This window comes from Enoplosus armatus, chromosome 3, assembly GCF_043641665.1.
Source record: "Enoplosus armatus isolate fEnoArm2 chromosome 3, fEnoArm2.hap1, whole genome shotgun sequence".
Lineage (NCBI taxonomy): Eukaryota > Metazoa > Chordata > Actinopteri > Centrarchiformes > Enoplosidae > Enoplosus > Enoplosus armatus.
Window position 1 is genome coordinate 15973665 of NC_092182.1, and position 18066 is coordinate 15991730.

General features: G+C 40.1%; 5 protein-coding genes across 9 annotated transcripts; 3 read left to right on the forward strand and 2 right to left on the reverse strand.

Moving 5' to 3' along the window:
- Positions 1 to 1468: 1468 nt before the first annotated feature.
- Positions 1469 to 5610, forward strand: h6pd (hexose-6-phosphate dehydrogenase (glucose 1-dehydrogenase)). The gene is made up of 4 exons (XM_070902621.1): positions 1469 to 2110; positions 2204 to 2321; positions 2426 to 2695; positions 2811 to 5610. The coding sequence occupies exons 1-4, from the start codon at positions 1469 to 1471 to the stop codon at positions 4154 to 4156; spliced, it is 2376 nt and encodes a 791-aa protein (XP_070758722.1). The 3' UTR covers positions 4157 to 5610.
- A 147-nt stretch (positions 5611 to 5757) lies between these two features.
- LOC139283211 (uncharacterized) lies at positions 5758 to 6766 on the reverse strand. Its single transcript, XM_070903189.1, has 6 exons — positions 6693 to 6766; positions 6541 to 6603; positions 6361 to 6440; positions 6077 to 6207; positions 5936 to 6002; positions 5758 to 5837 (listed from the first exon to the last, which is right to left on the reverse strand). The coding sequence occupies exons 1-6, from the start codon at positions 6764 to 6766 to the stop codon at positions 5758 to 5760; spliced, it is 495 nt and encodes a 164-aa protein (XP_070759290.1).
- Positions 6767 to 7277: 511 nt separating this feature from the next.
- Positions 7278 to 8417, forward strand: rbp7b (retinol binding protein 7b, cellular). The gene is made up of 4 exons (XM_070902507.1): positions 7278 to 7350; positions 7664 to 7842; positions 7988 to 8089; positions 8364 to 8417. Exons 1-4 carry the CDS (start codon positions 7278 to 7280, stop codon positions 8415 to 8417), a joined length of 408 nt encoding a protein of 135 aa, XP_070758608.1.
- Positions 8418 to 8698: 281 nt separating this feature from the next.
- Positions 8699 to 11457, forward strand: cenps (centromere protein S). The gene is made up of 5 exons (XM_070902450.1): positions 8699 to 8845; positions 9609 to 9732; positions 10771 to 10804; positions 10976 to 11042; positions 11278 to 11457. Exons 1-5 carry the CDS (start codon positions 8816 to 8818, stop codon positions 11386 to 11388), a joined length of 366 nt encoding a protein of 121 aa, XP_070758551.1. The 5' UTR covers positions 8699 to 8815; the 3' UTR covers positions 11389 to 11457.
- A 1047-nt stretch (positions 11458 to 12504) lies between these two features.
- Positions 12505 to 16397, reverse strand: tardbpb (TAR DNA binding protein b). Of its 5 annotated transcripts, none has more exons than XM_070902447.1 (5): positions 15654 to 16397; positions 14757 to 14920; positions 14524 to 14664; positions 14243 to 14410; positions 12505 to 14157 (listed from the first exon to the last, which is right to left on the reverse strand). In XM_070902447.1, the coding sequence occupies exons 1-5, from the start codon at positions 15892 to 15894 to the stop codon at positions 13666 to 13668; spliced, it is 1206 nt and encodes a 401-aa protein (XP_070758548.1). In that variant the 5' UTR covers positions 15895 to 16397; the 3' UTR covers positions 12505 to 13665. The 5 variants fall into 5 exon arrangements, with proteins under 5 accessions (XP_070758548.1, XP_070758547.1, XP_070758546.1 ...); XM_070902446.1 differs by having other exon boundaries at positions 14243 to 14413; XM_070902445.1 differs by having other exon boundaries at positions 14515 to 14664.
- Positions 16398 to 18066: the final 1669 nt, after the last annotated feature.

Genomic DNA, 18066 nt, shown 5'->3' on the forward strand with positions numbered 1-18066 from the left:
TAACTAGGAGCTGGTCCAGACAGGCCTGAGCCAACCCCAGTGTTATCAAAAAGCAAAATTTTAAGCTTACTCTTAAAAGTAGAGTGTCACAATCGGAACGAGTGCCTAACAAGCTTTACTGTCCTGCCAAACATTGACTCTGTATTGCTTTCTGGCTGGTTGCTTTCCAAATACAGAATACATTTTTTAGATCCTTTGGCATTAAATATTGTTGAATATTTTACTGCTTCAAGGTCCTCAGACCAGTGGCTCCAAAGCTCTCCATCGCTCCACATTAAAGTCCAAGGGTTACATCGGGTAAAGAAAGATCTGTTTTGCTTGAATGCTATAAGAGTGAGTGAACTGCAGGGAAATAATTACCCAGTTTATTGATTTTCACTGCAGTACAAGTGCAGAATTGTTGCAGGGGGCTGGGGGTCATGTCCCCGATACAGTATGGAAAATTGAAATTTGCAATATTTGTAATAACCATCAAATGCCTCCAAAAGCTAAAAGAAAGCACCCCCCCATATATATATATATATATATATTCTTTTCTTATTTTTATTTTTTTTGCTGCAGCCTTTCCTATCTTGTTAAATAAATAATTGTAGGTCCTTGCAAAATCACCAATAAGTTTGTGAGACTTTCCCAGCACTCTACAGCACAACTGTCTTACTGGAATCTCAAAGCCCCTGAGCAAAGTGCAAAGTCTACACCCCTGCTACGCCACTATCCACTGATCATTACACTCAACATCTCGGCACCACTTCACCAACGATCAAGGGACGTTAGAACAGCTGGAGAAAAGAGACATTGCTGGGTCATTTATTGCTTCTATTTTGTCTTTGGATATTTGTGTAAGTTCCAGTGTATTTTATGCTTACATTAACTATTGCTTTACATTCATAGTGTTGGGATTATTTATCTGTATCGGCTCTTCGATGTTTATATTTGACCTTTAAGTGTGGTCAGGACTTTTGACTTTTTAAAAGTAGTATCTGTTGAATGCATGCATGCATTGTTAAAATGTTTAAGATTCATATTGTGAATTGGACTTTATTTCTCAGTTCTAGCTTTTCTACAATGAGGCATTCATAAGGCAAAGTGTAAATATTTTTCATTTAATTTCATTTAGTTTTAGGGACAGAGGAACCTTTATGTTTAATTTGCTTTTATCACAAATGTTTAGAGCTGACGAAACATCTTTGGGTTTTGGTCTGTTGTTCAAACAAAACAAGATATTTGAATACATCACCTTGCGCTGAAATTATAATGGGCAAAATAATCGGCAGATTAATAGAAAAATAATTGTTAGTTGCAACCCTACAATCATTTTGACAGTTATTTTTCACGCTTTGTTTCAGTCATATATTTGGCTTTGATATGATGTGTTAATTGCTCAGTGGTGCTGGATAAGAGTCACATCTACATGTAATGTCTCTCTTTGCTGTGTTCATACAGGAGTTTGGACGGTTAGGACCGGAGCATGTTTGTGACTGTGTTCCTGCTTCTGGTCACTCTGTGTGCCCAGGGAGGAAATGGCGAGGAGAGAGGGGAGGCTCAGCGACCAGGCCATGTGTCAGTGGTGATAGTGGGAGGCACAGGTGACCTGGCGAAGAAGTATCTGTGGCAGGGCTTCTTCCACCTGTACGTTAACCAGGTCAGTAGTGGAAACACCTTTTCCTTCTACGGAGGAGGACTGTCACCGGCTGATAAGGCCACACCAGTCCTCTTTGAGATCCTGAAGGCGGTGTCCTGCTCAAAGGATGTATCGCAGGAGCGCTGTGCTCTGCTGAAAGAGCAGTTCCTGCGACTCTCACAGTATCGGCAGCTGGCGGCCGTAGAGGACTACCAGGATCTGGCCAAGCACATTGACCAAGAGCTTCAACAAGAGGGGATAACAGAGGCAGGGAGGCTCTTCTACCTTTCAGTACCGGCCTTTACATATGCAGATATTGCTGATAAGATCAATAGTAGTTGCAGGCCGACCAGTGGGGCATGGCTGAGGGTGGTGCTAGAGAAACCTTTCGGGCATGACTACAGGAGTGCTCAGGTACTTGCATCTCAGCTTGGAAGCTCCTTGAAGGATGAAGAAATGTACAGAATAGACCATTACCTGGGGAAGCAGGTAAGAAAATCCTACGCAGTATGTGCCTTTCACCCGTGACTCTGTAAAAGAGATGTTTGGTTTCATGGTGTGTTTTTCTGCTTTTGTGAAAAGGTGGTTGCAAAGATACTCCCGTTCAGAATAGAGAACAAGAAGTTTCTGGATCCCATCTGGAACAAGCACCACATCGAGAGAGTGGAGATTGTACTGAAAGAGACCCTGGATGTTAAAGGTGATTTTTTCTTTTTTTTTGTAACTCTTTTGAGGCATGAAAAAGTAGCCACAATTCCTAAGATACAATCATGTGTTCATGTCCTCTCTTGTTTTGTCCTCAAGGTCGTATTCCCTTCTATGACCAATACGGAGTGGTCAGAGATGTGCTACAGAACCACCTGACTGAGGTCATGACCCTGTTGACCTTGAGGCTTCCCATGAATCTGAGCAGCCATGAGGAAGTCCTCCAAAACAAGCTGCAGATCTTCAGCTCCCTGCTACCTGTAGGACAGAATCAAGCTGTGGTCGGCCAGTACCAAACATACCAAACAGAGGTCCAGCAGGAGCTGAATAAGACAAAAGATCACGTCAGTGTCACACCAACATTTGCGGGTGAGTACTGACAGCTTTTCTTTTGAATTATTATGATTTTATGTATTCTTTACTGTTGAGTTGCTATAAAACATATACAGTTCTGCTAATAAGTGATCCTGTTTGTGTATTTCAGCTGTATTGGCACACATCGATGAGGCCCAGTACGAAGGTGTGCCAATTCTTCTGCTCTCAGGGAAGATGTTGGATGAACGTGTGGGATATGCACGCATACTTTTCAAGAATGACATGTTTTGTCTTCAGAACCTCAACAGCGTTCACTGCAAGCCCAAACAGATAGTATTCCACTTTGGGCATGGCAGCATTCAATATCCAGCAATTCTCGTAAGCAAAAATTTATTCAAGCCAGTTTTAGTGGACGGTGAGTGGAAGGAAGTGACAGAGCACACAGATGTCAGTGTTCTAGGTTTGCCTATTTCAGACTACTATGTGCAAACTCCAACAGAGCAGAAGGAAGCTTATTCAGAACTTATTTCTCATATTTTTGCTGGACGCAAGGATAGTTTCATTAGTACTGAAAACCTGCTGGCTTCCTGGGCCTTATGGACACCACTACTCAGTAGCCTAGCCAGCTCTTTTCCCCGCATCTACCCTGGGGGCGAGGACAATGGAAACATGCTGGACCTCCATGTGAAAGGGAAAGAAATTAGCTACAACAGTGAGGTGGTGATAATCAACAATGATCAGATGGGTGGCATGTCGGCAAACGGTTTCCAAGTGATGCAGGGCAAATTTCGTAGTTCAGACATGGTGTCCGCCTGGGCCAAGGAGCTGGTGGAGAGGCTAGCTGCAGATATGCAGGAAGCAGCCGAGGCAGCGGTGCGCGAGGGCGGTGTTTTCCATCTCGCCCTCTCTGGCGGGTCCACCCCCCTCGCTCTGTTCCACTGGTTGGTCATGCACCACTTCTCCTTCCCCTGGAGGGACACCCATGTGTGGGTGGTGGATGAGCGCTGCGTGCCGCTGACTGAAATGGAGTCCAACTTCCGCAACGTGCATGACCATCTACTGCAGTATGTGAGGATACCCTATTACAACATCCACCCCATGCCAGTGCAGCTCAACCAGCGTCTATGTGTGGAGGAGGACGGAGGAGCGTCGCTGTATGAGAAAGAGATCAGCAAGTTGGTTACTGGCTCCAGCTTCCACTTTGTGCTGCTGGGAGTCGGCTATGACGGTCACACCGCCTCTCTGTTCCCTGGTAGCAAAGTGGATGAACTTGGGGAGAGTCTGGTGGCCCTCACTGAGAGCCCTGTCAAGCCTCACCAGCGTATGAGCCTCACTTTCAGTGCCATTAACAGAGCCCACAGGGTTGCTCTTTTAGTGACGGGCAAAGGCAAGCATGAGCTGATCACCCAGCTGAGCCGAGTGAAGGACAACGCGGACAAATTTCCCGTCACCAGGGTGAAGCCTGCTAATGGCAGTCTTGTTTGGTATATAGACTATGATGCACTTTTAGGATAGAAGTTACATTCCTAACTTTCAATCAGACAAATATTTTTGGAGCTGCTTGAATTGGACAGCTGATTGGTGGAAAAGAATGTTTGAGCCAGCACTTAATGGACCAGTGGTCTATTATGTTTTACCTTATTAACCACAAATAACAAAAATGTGCTGAACATCACTGCATTTTTTTACTTTGATCAAAATAAGAAGTCCATTATAGCTATCATTGTGTAGTATAGCAGTGAAAAAAACAGTCCCTTGTTGGTGGATTCATGTAATTGTGGGAAAGCATACATTAGACACTGTGTGTTACATTAGCGGGACTGCTGTTCAGCCAATTTATACGGCTTGGACAGTGGTTGTGGAGTTTTCCAACACATGAATACACCATCAAGAAAGAGTTGCAGCTGAATTACAATGCGACAACAACAACTTGAAAGTGAGTGTTCAGTCAAAGCTTTGAAGTATTTGTAATTTGTAGTTAATGGGTTAAAAACAACTGGTGCGTTCAAACCTCATTCACATCTTTTTCTGTGTTTGTGAAATGGATATGCAAACTTTTTATAGTTTATCTAAGCCTAACTATGTGTGACCTTAGTTACAGGGTATGTAGCACTACATGAATAGATAAGCCAATTCCAACAAACAGAGTTTTATTTACTTATAATCCAGGGTGTTTGTATGATCTCAGGTCAATTTGCAGTTTACTGTGTAATCTACACTTCTTGATTGTATGTTTTCTATTGTTGAGTGAGCAGTGACCCACTTTATATTTCATCAGTGATTTAAAAAAAGACTGAAATGTGACTGGTCCCCTAAATAATATATTTAGTTTGTATGTTCAATAATAGAAATGCATACATTTGTTCTTGAAACGTTTCAGGTAATTCAAAATATTTGGTGCTTCGCTAATAAAAAGCACATTCCTGACTCATACACATCCACATTCAGTATCTGTGATCTTTAGGTGCTTTAGATGAGTCCAGCTGAAAAGAGGAGACTTTGTCCTGCATCCTGGTGATGTAACAGACTTTTTGTCAAAGGCCACGCGAATAATAAAATAGTTGCTACATGTGCAGGTTGCATTCTGAAGTGCTTTGATTTTCCAGTTGTTTTAAAGTTCGGCTCATTAGATGTGAAAGTTACAAAGTGATTAGTGGTGAAAACACATTATCTAAAGAGTAATATTCACACTAGGAGTCGGGGATCAGTTACATGGCTATTTGTGGAAATTGAAAAGGTAAAACTACAAGCTGCACTGGCTGGATTTTCCAGGTTATTTGTATACATTCATTTGTTGATCACCAAAGCTGTTTTCCCAGTTGCCTTTTTTGTAAGAGCATACACTGAATCTACTGTGTAAAGTACATATTTATTGGCAAATGAAACCAATGTAAACTGTCCATCAACAAATAAAAACCAAACAGCTTTAACAACCGAGACAAACACCTGCTTTGTGATATTTATCTGAAGTGAGCTTTAAAACATGAAGAGGATTAAGTCTCTTTTCCTTTTTTTTGTTCCCATGGTTTTGAGTTACAAGCTGCCGGTGGCATGGCAACCTCATGAAATCTTAATATGTGGAGCATCGGATGTCAACGTAGGACAGCTGGACTGCTTTATCGCTCATTGTTTCTGCTCGAGTCCATCACAGGCAGCCTGTTGGTCAACCAGAGTCCTCCTCTCACCGCGAAAAACCCTTAACAGACACAAGCAGGTGTTATTCCTTTGAACTGAAAAGTCTGTGTATGAATGGTCCCATGCAGTATGTGTGTGTTTATAAGAAACTTACTCCACCTGTACTGAAAATAGAAGCGACCGTTAGAATGAGGGACATGTAGTACAGCTCAGGGGTGGTGTTGGCCTGTGAATATACAAGCAAAGCATTTTAATGCAGCTCTATAGAACTCCATGATATATTTATAGTCTTTTTCTTACACATGCTGCTGCTGTCAGAGTCAGGATGGCAGTGCATAGTGCGTGTCCACAGGTCAGCAGCCCAAACACATGATAGGAAGCCCACAAGCTCTGAGGAACTGGGTCTATCAATGTGAATATCACTGAAAAACCTATTAAAAGAGTTGAAGTTACGTCAACATTAATTCTTTTTTTTTTCCGCTTGTGGTCAGAGCTTTCAGTCATGCTGTTTGTACATATTGATGTTATGTGAAATACTGTTTATGCATGTGTTTTTGAAGCGTGTCTGATGTGGTGGGATTTACCTGAAGCTATGAAGGATAAGGCGATGGAGGCTGACAGGTTGTTCAGAAGAGGCTGCCAGCAGTATCTTGAGGATTTTGGCCTTTTAAACAAAACAGACACCATCATTCATGCCACATGCCCTCTTGTACAAATGACCCATGACCTCTACGGCTCGTTGCCATCACTTGTGTCCTAGTTACCTTCCCATGACGTAGAACTGAGGGACCAGAACAAGCACCGTGAACACCGCATTCACGATTTGACTAGAAATGGAGCATGAATAAAACATGAATTAATATACAGGGTGTTTTTCTGTCTAATCAAAACAGAAACATGACATTTAGTAACTTACAATTTTAACCGCTGATTCCTTGGTATCCATCTGCTGCTATGATACGCCAAGAAGATTAGCAAGTAGAGAAACATGGATGTCACACATTCAGGCAGACGTCTACTGTAACACTTTTCCTGATGGCTGTTCAGCTGAAGAAGTGCCAGCGGCTCCGAACGTGAACGAGAGGAAGGATTGTATTTCACGCTGCACTTGCACAGAGACCTCTGCAGCATATTGCATATATTCCCTGAAAGCCCAACATCAGGCACATAAATGTAAGCTTGAGGACTAGGTTGTTGTGTTTTGGGGTCGAAGCTGGACAGATTTGTATTAAAGATGCAGTACACTTATAAGATTTAAGAAGAACAGTACAGTACCCTGTACAGAGGCATTGGTCTTAACAGGAAGACAATAGTTTCCTCATATTATGTGTAAAAAGTCCTGTTCCACCCTCCAGTGTCCAAAATAGCTACAGCCAACAACGCATCACCCCTGCTCCATATTGACACACAATGAAACATCCCATCGCCCATAAACTTTGAATCTGTTGACTCCTGAAACCGGTGCTATTGAGTCTTCCAGAGAGTCAAGCAAACATCCAAGATGCATGTCGACTACAGTGGGACTTGGGACATCGGCAGCAATGTCAATTTTGAGGGATACATGGTTGCACTTGGTAAGTGTTGCTGGTTCTTTTCGAGATTATCTGTGAAAATACACACTGACATTTGAGAGTTTTTAATTATGATAAGAGGGAAAATCCTTATGTGAAGTTAACTGGTAGTTTATCTGATGAGAATATGAATATTTATGTAAATGAAATGGGAAAATACTTCATCATCAGTGTGTATTTCTTTTTGTCAGTGACCTTAAGAGTGTTATATGTCCAGGGAAAGTTAGAAGTAAGACGTGGTAGCAGGGTAAAGTTAACAGGAATTTACAAAAGCGAGACCTCATTTGAAGAAAATTCCTCTCATTTTGACATGCAGGCATTGATTTTGCAACACGCAAGATTGCCTCCGTGTTGAAGCCCCAGAAAGTGATTAAGCAAGATGGAGACTGTTTCACAATCAGGACCTTCACCACTTTCAGAAATTATGAGTTGTCATTCAAAATTGGAGAAGAGTTCAAAGAGTTGACTAAAGGAATGGACAACAGGTCATGCCAGGTAAAAAAAAAACAAAAAAACTTTAGTAAAATGTGATATTGTAGTCACAAAGCTGTGCGCAAATGTTTCTGTGATCACCATCACACAATATAAGAAAATAAAAGCCTTTTTATACAAATCTGATTTCACTTTTGTTGTCTATCAGACTGTGGTCAACTGGGAGAATGATAAACTGGTGTGTGTTCAGAGAGGAGAGAAGAAGAACCGAGGGTGGACTCACTGGATTCAGGGAGATGAGCTTCATCTGGTACGACTCCACAGTTCTTATTCTAGTGGACTCATACAGTCCAATTAGTGTTTGTGATCAACAACTCCAGATGTGTCACCTGTTAAGCTGAGTCCTAGTATTTTGTTGACTCATATACACACAGAAAACGATATACATTTTCAGTTAATTCAGTAACAAGGAAGTTTTGCTCTCCTCTGAAAACTAATACAACAATTAACTCAATTATTTGCTCACACTACTAATTTTTACTTCTGTATATTGGAAGGTTTTTCAACATGTTTTCTCTCTTCAGGAGCTCACCTGTGAGGATCAAGTCTGCAAGCAAATTTATAAAAGGACTCTGTGATCTGGTCTTTTAAAACCATTTCAGACTTTAGAGAACTTTCATGTATTCACATGAAACGAGCTAGCGTAAACAACATAACGCAGCCTCTATACTTAACAAAGAGCTTGTAGTCAATCTCTTGTGTGTGATTAAATGTTTGAACATTGTAGTACCTCCTCCGGACCACACGATGATGCTATGAAATCTCTTCATTAAAAAAAAAGGAATTAAACTCAAGAGTTGTTGGTTTGTTGGTAAATTTGTGCCGCGAGTTTTCTTTCTCGGCTCGCTGTTAGCTTCAAGCAAACAACCTGAAATGTGTTTTTTACGAACTGCGTCTTGTTTTTCTGTCACAACTTGATTTTGTGAGAATTTTCCCGGCTTCGTGACTTGACTTTTTTTTTTTTTTACACAAGAAAATGTCCGTAGATAAAGACGAGACGCAACAGGTAAGAACATTATTTTACCGTGTGTGACAGCTCGACTCGGTTCAGCTAATATTAACGTTAGCTTGTTAGCTTTAGCTCCATGGCTACAGTTAAACCAGTGGTGTGAGATGGACCGTTACTCATATTCTTTACTGAAGTAATACACTCTGAAAGTATGTAACGTTATTATCAGCAAAATGTACTTAAAGTATCAAAAGTAAAAGTACTCATTCTGTAGAATAATGGTTTATAATAATAATGTTTTAGTATTAAATTTGATGTTTTTGGATTAGTATTATTAACGTTAGTGTTTTCATATGTATGTTGTTTTTTACTGTTGATTAAGGTTGTGCTGAACTACTTTACATTTTTGGGTAGTTTAACCTACATCAATGCATCATACTCTGTACGATCATCATGTGTTTGCTGTCCTGTGAGAACTTCTTATGAGCTCAGAAAAACAGCCATGTTATCAGCTTCTGCAACGCTTTTTTCCACCTGATTCCAACCCATCAAGGAACTTAATCCTATAGTGTAAGATCACCAGATTTGGAGATGCATGGTTTTCACTGGACAGGAAGGGTCTGAAAAAAATTGTTATTTGGGAAGTATCTACAGCTGGTACAAATAACTTGAATTTGTACTTGAGTAAATGTACATCAGTTCCAATACTGGGTCTTTTTTAGAGACAGCAGCAGACAAGTAAAAAGCTTTACATCATCATCACTATGGTTAAGCACCATATTGATTTATATGATTTATTTTCATCTGTTTTGAATGTCAGAGGTTAAAGGCAGCAGTCCATTATACTGTGGGCCGGCTGTGTCAGAAGATTGGAGAGGACCACCGGAGAGACTTCAGTCGACAAGCTATAGCAGCAATAGCTGAGACAGCTTTCAGACAATGTGGTGGGTGTCGACAAGGATACTAGTGCAGCCGACACCATCAGAGACATACAGTACATTTAAAAATGTGTTAAGAGTCACAGACATCCTCTTGTCAAGTATACAGCTTGACAGCTCCATTCATGAATCACATCCTATTTGCTGCTTGGATAGAGATCTTTTTTTTTTTTTTTAGATTTGTTCTGTAAAACAACCTTTATTCAGTGTCAACTGTCCAACAGAGCTTTAGGGATTTAAAATCTTACTGTAACATGTAGTAAAATATAAAAATTATTATTAACTCGCACATCATTACAAAGCATAAGTGTGTTTATACAACCCACCAGCAGATCCAATCACTTGAACCACTTTTTGCAGAGTAATTCCAAAATGCACAAAATACAACTAAAGTTATTCCAGTAATGTAGCACAAAAAGCGTGTATATACACCATACACACATGTATGGGATAGCTACTGTTGTAATTTACAAAGATATAGTCTTCTGCATTTTGGCCACAATTTAGAATCCACTTCACATCTTATGTCATTTATATATTAAATAATCTCTTCGCATACCCAATCCATCCCTGGCAATCTTCTGCGGTCATGTTCAGACACACAGCATTTGTTGCATTGTCACCACACACAACAAACTCCTCTCCGTCTCCTCACCACTCCTCCTCCTCTGTATGTCTGGGTCAATGTTTACGTATAAAATCTCATTCCGAAGACTTGCTCCTTCTTATATAGATGATATAAAATTGAAAAGCAAAATCATCTGGATAGGTCTTCATTCTTTTTATTTATTTTTTGTTATTTTATAAAAGATATTGTATGTTTTGCTGGTGTTTAAGTGAAAAAATGATGAATTCATGATGAAAGTCATGTCAGAACAGTTAAGTTATCCAGTTTAGTCCACAGACTGCTGTTGTGTTGACTGTGTGAAGGGTACTAGGAAATATGTGTAGCTAACTAACTTCAATATTCTCACCCCTCTTGTATGTAAATAATTGCCACAGGTAATACTAAACATCCCACTGTTGGCTCTCTTTTCTTTTCAGATGTATTTGCTAAAGACCTGGAGGCCTTTGCAAGGTGAGAATCTTTAATTCTGTAACCATATTAACAGTTAAATTAACCCTGTACTGTCTTTTAACTTTGCCAAAATACCTGGTGAGGTCTTTTGTTCATTTGTCTTAGTCTAATAATTATAATTTCTCAACTTTTTCGTAATACATCTGATTTACAATCTCAATGTTATTTCAGGCATGCTAAAAGAAGCACGGTGTCTGCGGAAGATGTAAAGCTTGTAGCCCGTCGCAGTACTGCATTGGTGAGTTATTTCCACTGTATTGACAAAGTAATTAGACAGCACTCATGTATGCCACGTCTAGTAACTTATGAACCACTAAGTCAAAATCATGTAACGCATGTAGTTATGCCCAGTCAATGTAGACCACTCAAACACATTTCATCCCTATAGTGCAGTATACTGGAACTGTGTAGAGGAATATATATTCTACAGCAGACAGCAAATGTAATGTTTAATTTGCCTTTATTCATTTCAGTCCATCTACATACAAAATAAAAGTGAAGAACTGAACCAGGAGCAGAGGGATTTGAAAAAGAATACTGGAAAGAGGAAGAGCAGAGACACTGAGGAGGAAAGCAGAGAATAAGGACAAGACACAGGCAGACCTGCAGTGTCTCACTTGTGCCCAACATTCAATCAAATAAACATGAAAGCTGACTAATACAAGGTGTCATAGTCATTCTGTTATGGGAATTATGCATTTCAACTTTCAATAATTCTACAGCATACAGTAGTTATCTACACTTTCTGCAGATTTAGAGCAAATAACTTCTGACTGTTATCTGTCCTGGGACCTGGTGATGTCAGAGTATAGTGCATTTGGCACTGGTATGACATCACAAAAATGATCATGCATGAACTGATTTGAATGTAGGTTTTTTTTCAAAGAAAGCAGTCAAAGTGACACAAGAACTCTGAAGCTAACTTCAAACTCTCCTATTACAGCTGTTTAGACTGCTAAATGATATACCTGCCATGTTTCTCCAAAATGTAACTAGAATGGGAAACCTCAAATAGACTGTTAAGACTGTCTGGCAAACTATCCACAACATACTCAGTGACCACTTTGTTAGGTACACATGTACAATCTAATGCAATCCAATACACCCACTTGACAATCTACATTTATGCCAATCATTTTCTTTACTTTCCAACAATCACCAACAAAGACATCATAAACTTCATAAACATAACTTGTGACTGTTGTATTGAATTGCAATAGACTGTTCAGGTGTACCTAATTAAGTGGCCACTGGATGAGTAAGGCCATCTAAAAATCCCCATCACCAATTCCTTCCTCAGCAATGTGCTACTTGTTACCAATACTTTCGCCAAATTCGGGATGATAAATATTGTTTGGAGAGGTTTTTCCACATTTCTGAGCTCTGTAACGTTAAAATTAAGACAATGACCCTTTAGACTAACTTTCCTCTAACCTTAAAAGTTGCTGTGAATAATCAAAAAGGGATAATTCACTCTGACAAGCCATCAAAAGCAGCAAAAAGACAGGTACTACCCCATGTCATGTCTGAGAAGGCCACACACTGAGTGTGTTGGAACTTCCGTCTTCGTCCTTCAGAACAGACTTCAGTCAGGGTTCAAACGGAGACCTCGACCAGCAGAGCCCAAGGTCCCTAGATATGTGAATCGAATTAGATGTTTTTTTATTTGACAAACTGACTCAAGTAATATCAACTAAGCATCTATTCAAATGAACTTTATTAGACAACTCCCTTCATTTGACATGTTTTTAAACACCTCACAAACAACAAGAGCTACTGGGAACCATTGGACACACCACTCCACGTTCTCACACTATCACTCGCGTCCCCCAGAGTCTTCAGCAGGTGTCATCCACATCAAGTACACACTTACAGATCAGTTCAATAACATGAAAGCACACACCATACAGCATTCAAATCAGATAATATAAGCAATACAAATATTCATCACAACATTCCACTACATTTTGATATTTCTGCACTTGATCGACATACTTAAGAGTAAGGAAAAACTTGCAAAGATTAAAAAAAAAATCTTGAAGTACTAATTAAAGAATGTCCATGTTAGGGGAGGCGCTCGTAGCATCTGCAGCTTCCACTCACACATTCAAAAAGCAGTCAAATTGGGCTCTTTCACCGCACAACCAGTCCGTTTCACGCGTCTCTCCGTTCGCTCACTCATCGCTTCACTCTTCAAGCCATCCTCAATCGCACTCATCAGTTCTTAAAATGTCAGTTGCGCAGTTCTTTCCATTTAAAAGTGGATAAAAGTGAAAACACCCACCGTCTCTTAGAACATGCGGAGTGAAGCCGTTCTTTGATGGCATAGCATTTACAGGTGGGAAGAGGGAGAATGATACCGATATCACCCCAAGAATGCTGCCAAATAGGAGCTTCCTCACAGGAAAATGGAAGAGAGGTGAACTGCAGAAGAGATTTCAATGAAGGCTTTTCCACAGAACTTGACTGCAAATAAAGTTGCACTTAAAACATTTAGTTTTCAACCAGATTCTTCCCAATGCAAGATTGCCTTTTTAAAAGGTCGATGACAAAGCCGGATAATGGTGAACCACAAACATTCATGCATTTTTCAAAATGGTTATATCACATTTCACAATACATGCATTAGAGAATCCAGTTGAAATGGATACAAACAAATGAGACATCAAAAATAGCACTTTAGTCAGACATCCTGGTAAACAATTCACTTCAACACTTTCTAAATTAAATCTTTAGCTTGTTTTCCAAATGTACAAAACATCTTCCACAAAAGTGTTATGTTTTCAGATACGCATCAACACCAGAAATAAAATTTGAAAAGACTCATCTTTGTCACAATACTTACCATACAAACATTTAACTTACATACCCCACCCAGACGACTTTGACTCCATACTGGACCCAAAACCTGAGCTAAACCCACTTCCACTGGTTGTAGAGTTTGACCCTGTTCCCCAGCCAAGACTGGCTGAGCTGGTGCCGTAGTTGCTGTTGCCTGTACTGAAAGACTGACTCTGGTCCCTACTAGAGCTTGTTCCACTGGAGGTGCTGCCTGAGGTGGATGTCTGCTGCTGGCTAGCCAGCATGCCCATCATCCCCCAACTACTCTGCAGAGCAGCCTGAGCAGCAGCCATCATAGCAGGGTTCAGACTGAAGGAACCAAAATTAGCCAGACTACTGTTAGTGCTGCTCCCTAACCCACTACGGCTGCTGCCAAATGCTTGAGCTCCAAAACCATTCCCAAATCGTGTTGTGCGATCAAACTGCCTATTGCCATGTTTGGGCTCAGCATTAGAGATGTGAACGCTGACACCTTTGATTATTAGGTCCTCTCCACAGAGAGACTGGGCAACCTGTGAGGAAAGAGACACAAATCAGGTCATCTGGGCGATGGTGCCACTACAACAGGAAGTACTTTCCATACATTTAACATTGTACCTGATCATCTGCAAATGTGACAAAGGCAAAAGCACGGAATGGCTTGGGGATGAAGACATCTGTGACTTCTCCATACTGCATAAAGAACTGCCGTAGGTCGTCTGTGGTCATGTCTTCTGTGCAACGGCCTACAAACACTTTCCGACTCCTCAATGGCTCATCCGGACCCTGCTGTTAACAAAAGGGGGGGGAAACTTAGGGAGATGCTACAGGTTACAGTGTGAAGAATGCTTTTCATTCCCATAATGTGTGGGTATACGCATGGACATTACCATATTCACCTTCGAGTTAGGAAGCTTGCAGTCACACCATCTCCCGTCAATCATATGGCGCTGGGAGATCACCTTTTCTTGAGCCTCATACTCTGTGAATCTCACAAAGCCAAATCCTTTAGAGTTTCCTGTCTTGGCATCTCGTTTTACCTGAGAGAAAAAAAAATCCAGCAATGATGATCAATTGTCATAACATACAACCCAAACCATTGTGTATTTTATTTATGTTGCTAATGTTATACCTGAACCATGATGACTTCTCCAAATGTGCTGAAGTAGTCTTTCAGGTCCTGCTCTGTTGTTTTCCAAGGAAGACCCAGTACGATCAGGTCAGATGTCTTCATGTCCCCTCTCTTCATTTTCACGGCAGAAGATGCGTCAATTTCCTCCATTTTCCTTTTGTTGTCTAAAATGTGATCAACACAGAGAGAAATTGATGTGACTTTCTCTGTCATTACTACTCTTTTACTACTTTGTAAACAGCTAAAGACCTAAGTTGTACAAAAGCAAAATGCAATTCACTTTCTTTGAGTTTTCCATTTATCAGCTTATACATTTTTGATAACATCAGTCCATGTACTTTTTAGAATTGCTACACAAGTGCATAATCTTTACAGTCTCTAAAAATGATTTACAACAGATTAGTAGCAGATGGATGTTCACATATATGTCTTTCATGTCATTACATTTGAATTATTATGCAGTTATTAGGACTTTGTTGCCCATGGTTTAACTACTTACTATGACAGTAGTAAGTACTAAACATTACAAACACCTCTCAGTATAATACAAAACAATTCACCAGTTAAAGCATCACCTTTTTAAAACCCAGTTTCAACAAAACTTCCTGAATTCCAGGATGATATAACTTAATGCAGGGCTGCTGTATTAGCATTGACAAGATGTGCCAAAATACATTGACAACTTTGTATAAACAACACGTGAATCTTGTTTTGCTATTTTTGTGAATGGATTTAGCGCCTCAAAACGCACTTCTGTGGGCGTGAACAAACTACACGTCACTCATCTATTTTCAGTATGCTCAAGCTACATCATGAATTATAAATAATTGTTACATCTGGCCACCTGTTAGGATAAAGTGCTATTTAAAGATACATGAATACAGCACTCATATCTACCTTTTGGATAGTTCACCACATACACGATATTCCCCCATCCGTTTTCTGGTGCGTGCAGGACCCCTTCCACAAGACGAACTCCTCGCATGCACTGAGACACGGGGCTTCTGAATCGTAGGCCACACGCCCCTGGAAACTGAGCTGCCACGGTTGAAAGCAGAACAGTGCCGTCGTCTTCGGACGGTATCTCCATGGGCTCCTCGTTTTCCTCCTCTGCCACTCGAATATATACTTCTGCCATTTTCCCCCCAAATTCTTGCTTGAATCAAAACAATGCTAACGTTAGCAGTTAGCTCGCTAGTTGTCCACAATTGCGGCTAACCTTAGCCGATGTTGCTAACAGGACTAAATGAGTCAGGCTAATTCGTTAGTTATATTTGAAGAAAATACGTCTCAAGTTAATACATTACAACAAAAATTGCGTTAGGGTGGGTTTAATTTTAAATTATTTCATAAATAATATTTCGCTCCGCGTACGCTAACGAGCTATCGACCTTACTGTTCCTTTGTTCGTAGGAACGGGGAGCTGTGCCGTCAACACTGGACGACGACCGTTCAACTGTGCCGCTTAATGAAAACTGCGTACGGTCCCCCGCTAACTAATCCGACAAAACGATTTCCTCAAAATGGCTTGTGCAGGCCGATTAAATTATCCACCGTCAACAAAGCGCTCGTCTCGTCCCAAATACAAAGTAAGAAATACAGAATCAAATATTTTTTCCACGAGGTACATGAAAGCGGCAAGTAAGGCCTACCAAAATGGTATTATCTAAGCGAAAAAGGAACTACGTCATTAGATTGGGCGGTTCCATTTCGTGGCGGTTAGTGTTTTCTAGTTTTCTCGTTAATATAGACTGTCATGTAATTATTCGTAATTATAAAGTTGTAAAACCAACTCCGCTTTTATATTGTGTGTTTGTTTTTTTGTATCGATGGTAATACAAATCAGTGAATTCTACTGTTGATAATCATTTTTATTTTGCTCCCCCCTGTAAGGGACTATAGTAGGCCGGGTTTGGTGGTACATCCACTACAGCAGCTTCCGTTAGCTGGTTGTTATATTGGTTCGCAGCGATGGCAAGATGGCGGTTTGTATGGAAGTACACATTCGGTAATAAAGATTTATAAAGTTGTGCCTATGAAGCGAAATGTTTGAAGTACAGTTATTGATCAGAAGGATTTAACTTCAATCTAAAACGTTCTCATTTCTCTAATATAGTTGGGGGGGGGGGGGGGGGGGGGGTCATCATCACTGATAACCGCCGCACCATGTGTTACAGTCACAAGCTGAGCAACTGTCGGGCACTTGCAAATGTAAACATTCAATTGTATTGTTGAATCAGGTTCTTGGGTTAGTTTGGTATGAAAAGTGTGCGTCACAGTCGATATCCATTGCTACATCTTCAAACGAATATTTATATAAATTGCAAGTCTGAGCTGAGTCCTAGACGTTGTTAATAAACAGGCTGATAAAGAGGATGTTATCAATTCATTTGACCTATCTGTAAACTTGTTCCAATTCCATCCAACAAAATGAGTAGGTTGATCATCTACTTGTACATTAAAAAAAAATAGAATAAACAATATCCTGTAAATATATCAAAAATAGGCAGTATATAAAAGTGCTGGTTCGTGTGACAGTGACCATGCTGTATAAGTATATGGTAGTAAAACAAATATGAGAGCTTCTGCATTGCAAACAGAGAGCAACACCAGCAACCTGTAATTCATTTACAAAAGTGTAGCTATGATAGTCCAGTGTTAAAAACGTTTGGTAAATTTTGATTTGGCATATCTGAAATGAGCCAACCAAAAGGATTTTATGGTCTCAAAAACTAAGCAAGCTCACCCACAATCATTAGACCATCTCAGTATCTTAAATAAGTAAAGCTAAACTACATAGTTACAATCAGCTGGTTGGGTTTTACTTTAAAATGTGGTCTTGTGTTGCTTGCCTCACTTTAATCCCTGCCCTCCTTGAATAGTGAAAAGCTATCTCCGCACAACTTCTACTACTGATCCCAATCAGACATCCAATGTATCCTTCAGATTCAACTCAACAAAGAGATCTCAAACAGCTTTTTATTACATTTTTCAATCAATAACAGTACAATTTAGTACAGTATCTATCTTGCATCCAGCTCACCGTGTAACACCAGACTGAAATGAAATACAAAAAGTGAAAAGGTACATAAGGGTGCAGAGCTCTATAATATTAATGGAAAGAGAAAAGGGAATCCATCTCAGTTGAATTGCATTTTCACTTGTGGCCACACACGAATACATCACATTTATTGTACATCATCGCAGAAAAAAGAAAAGTGAAAATATGTCACAACTTTAACAAAAGTGCTTCTGTATACAGTGAAATGTTGTCATTCAGATGCTCTGATTTTCAATTTAAGACCAAGAA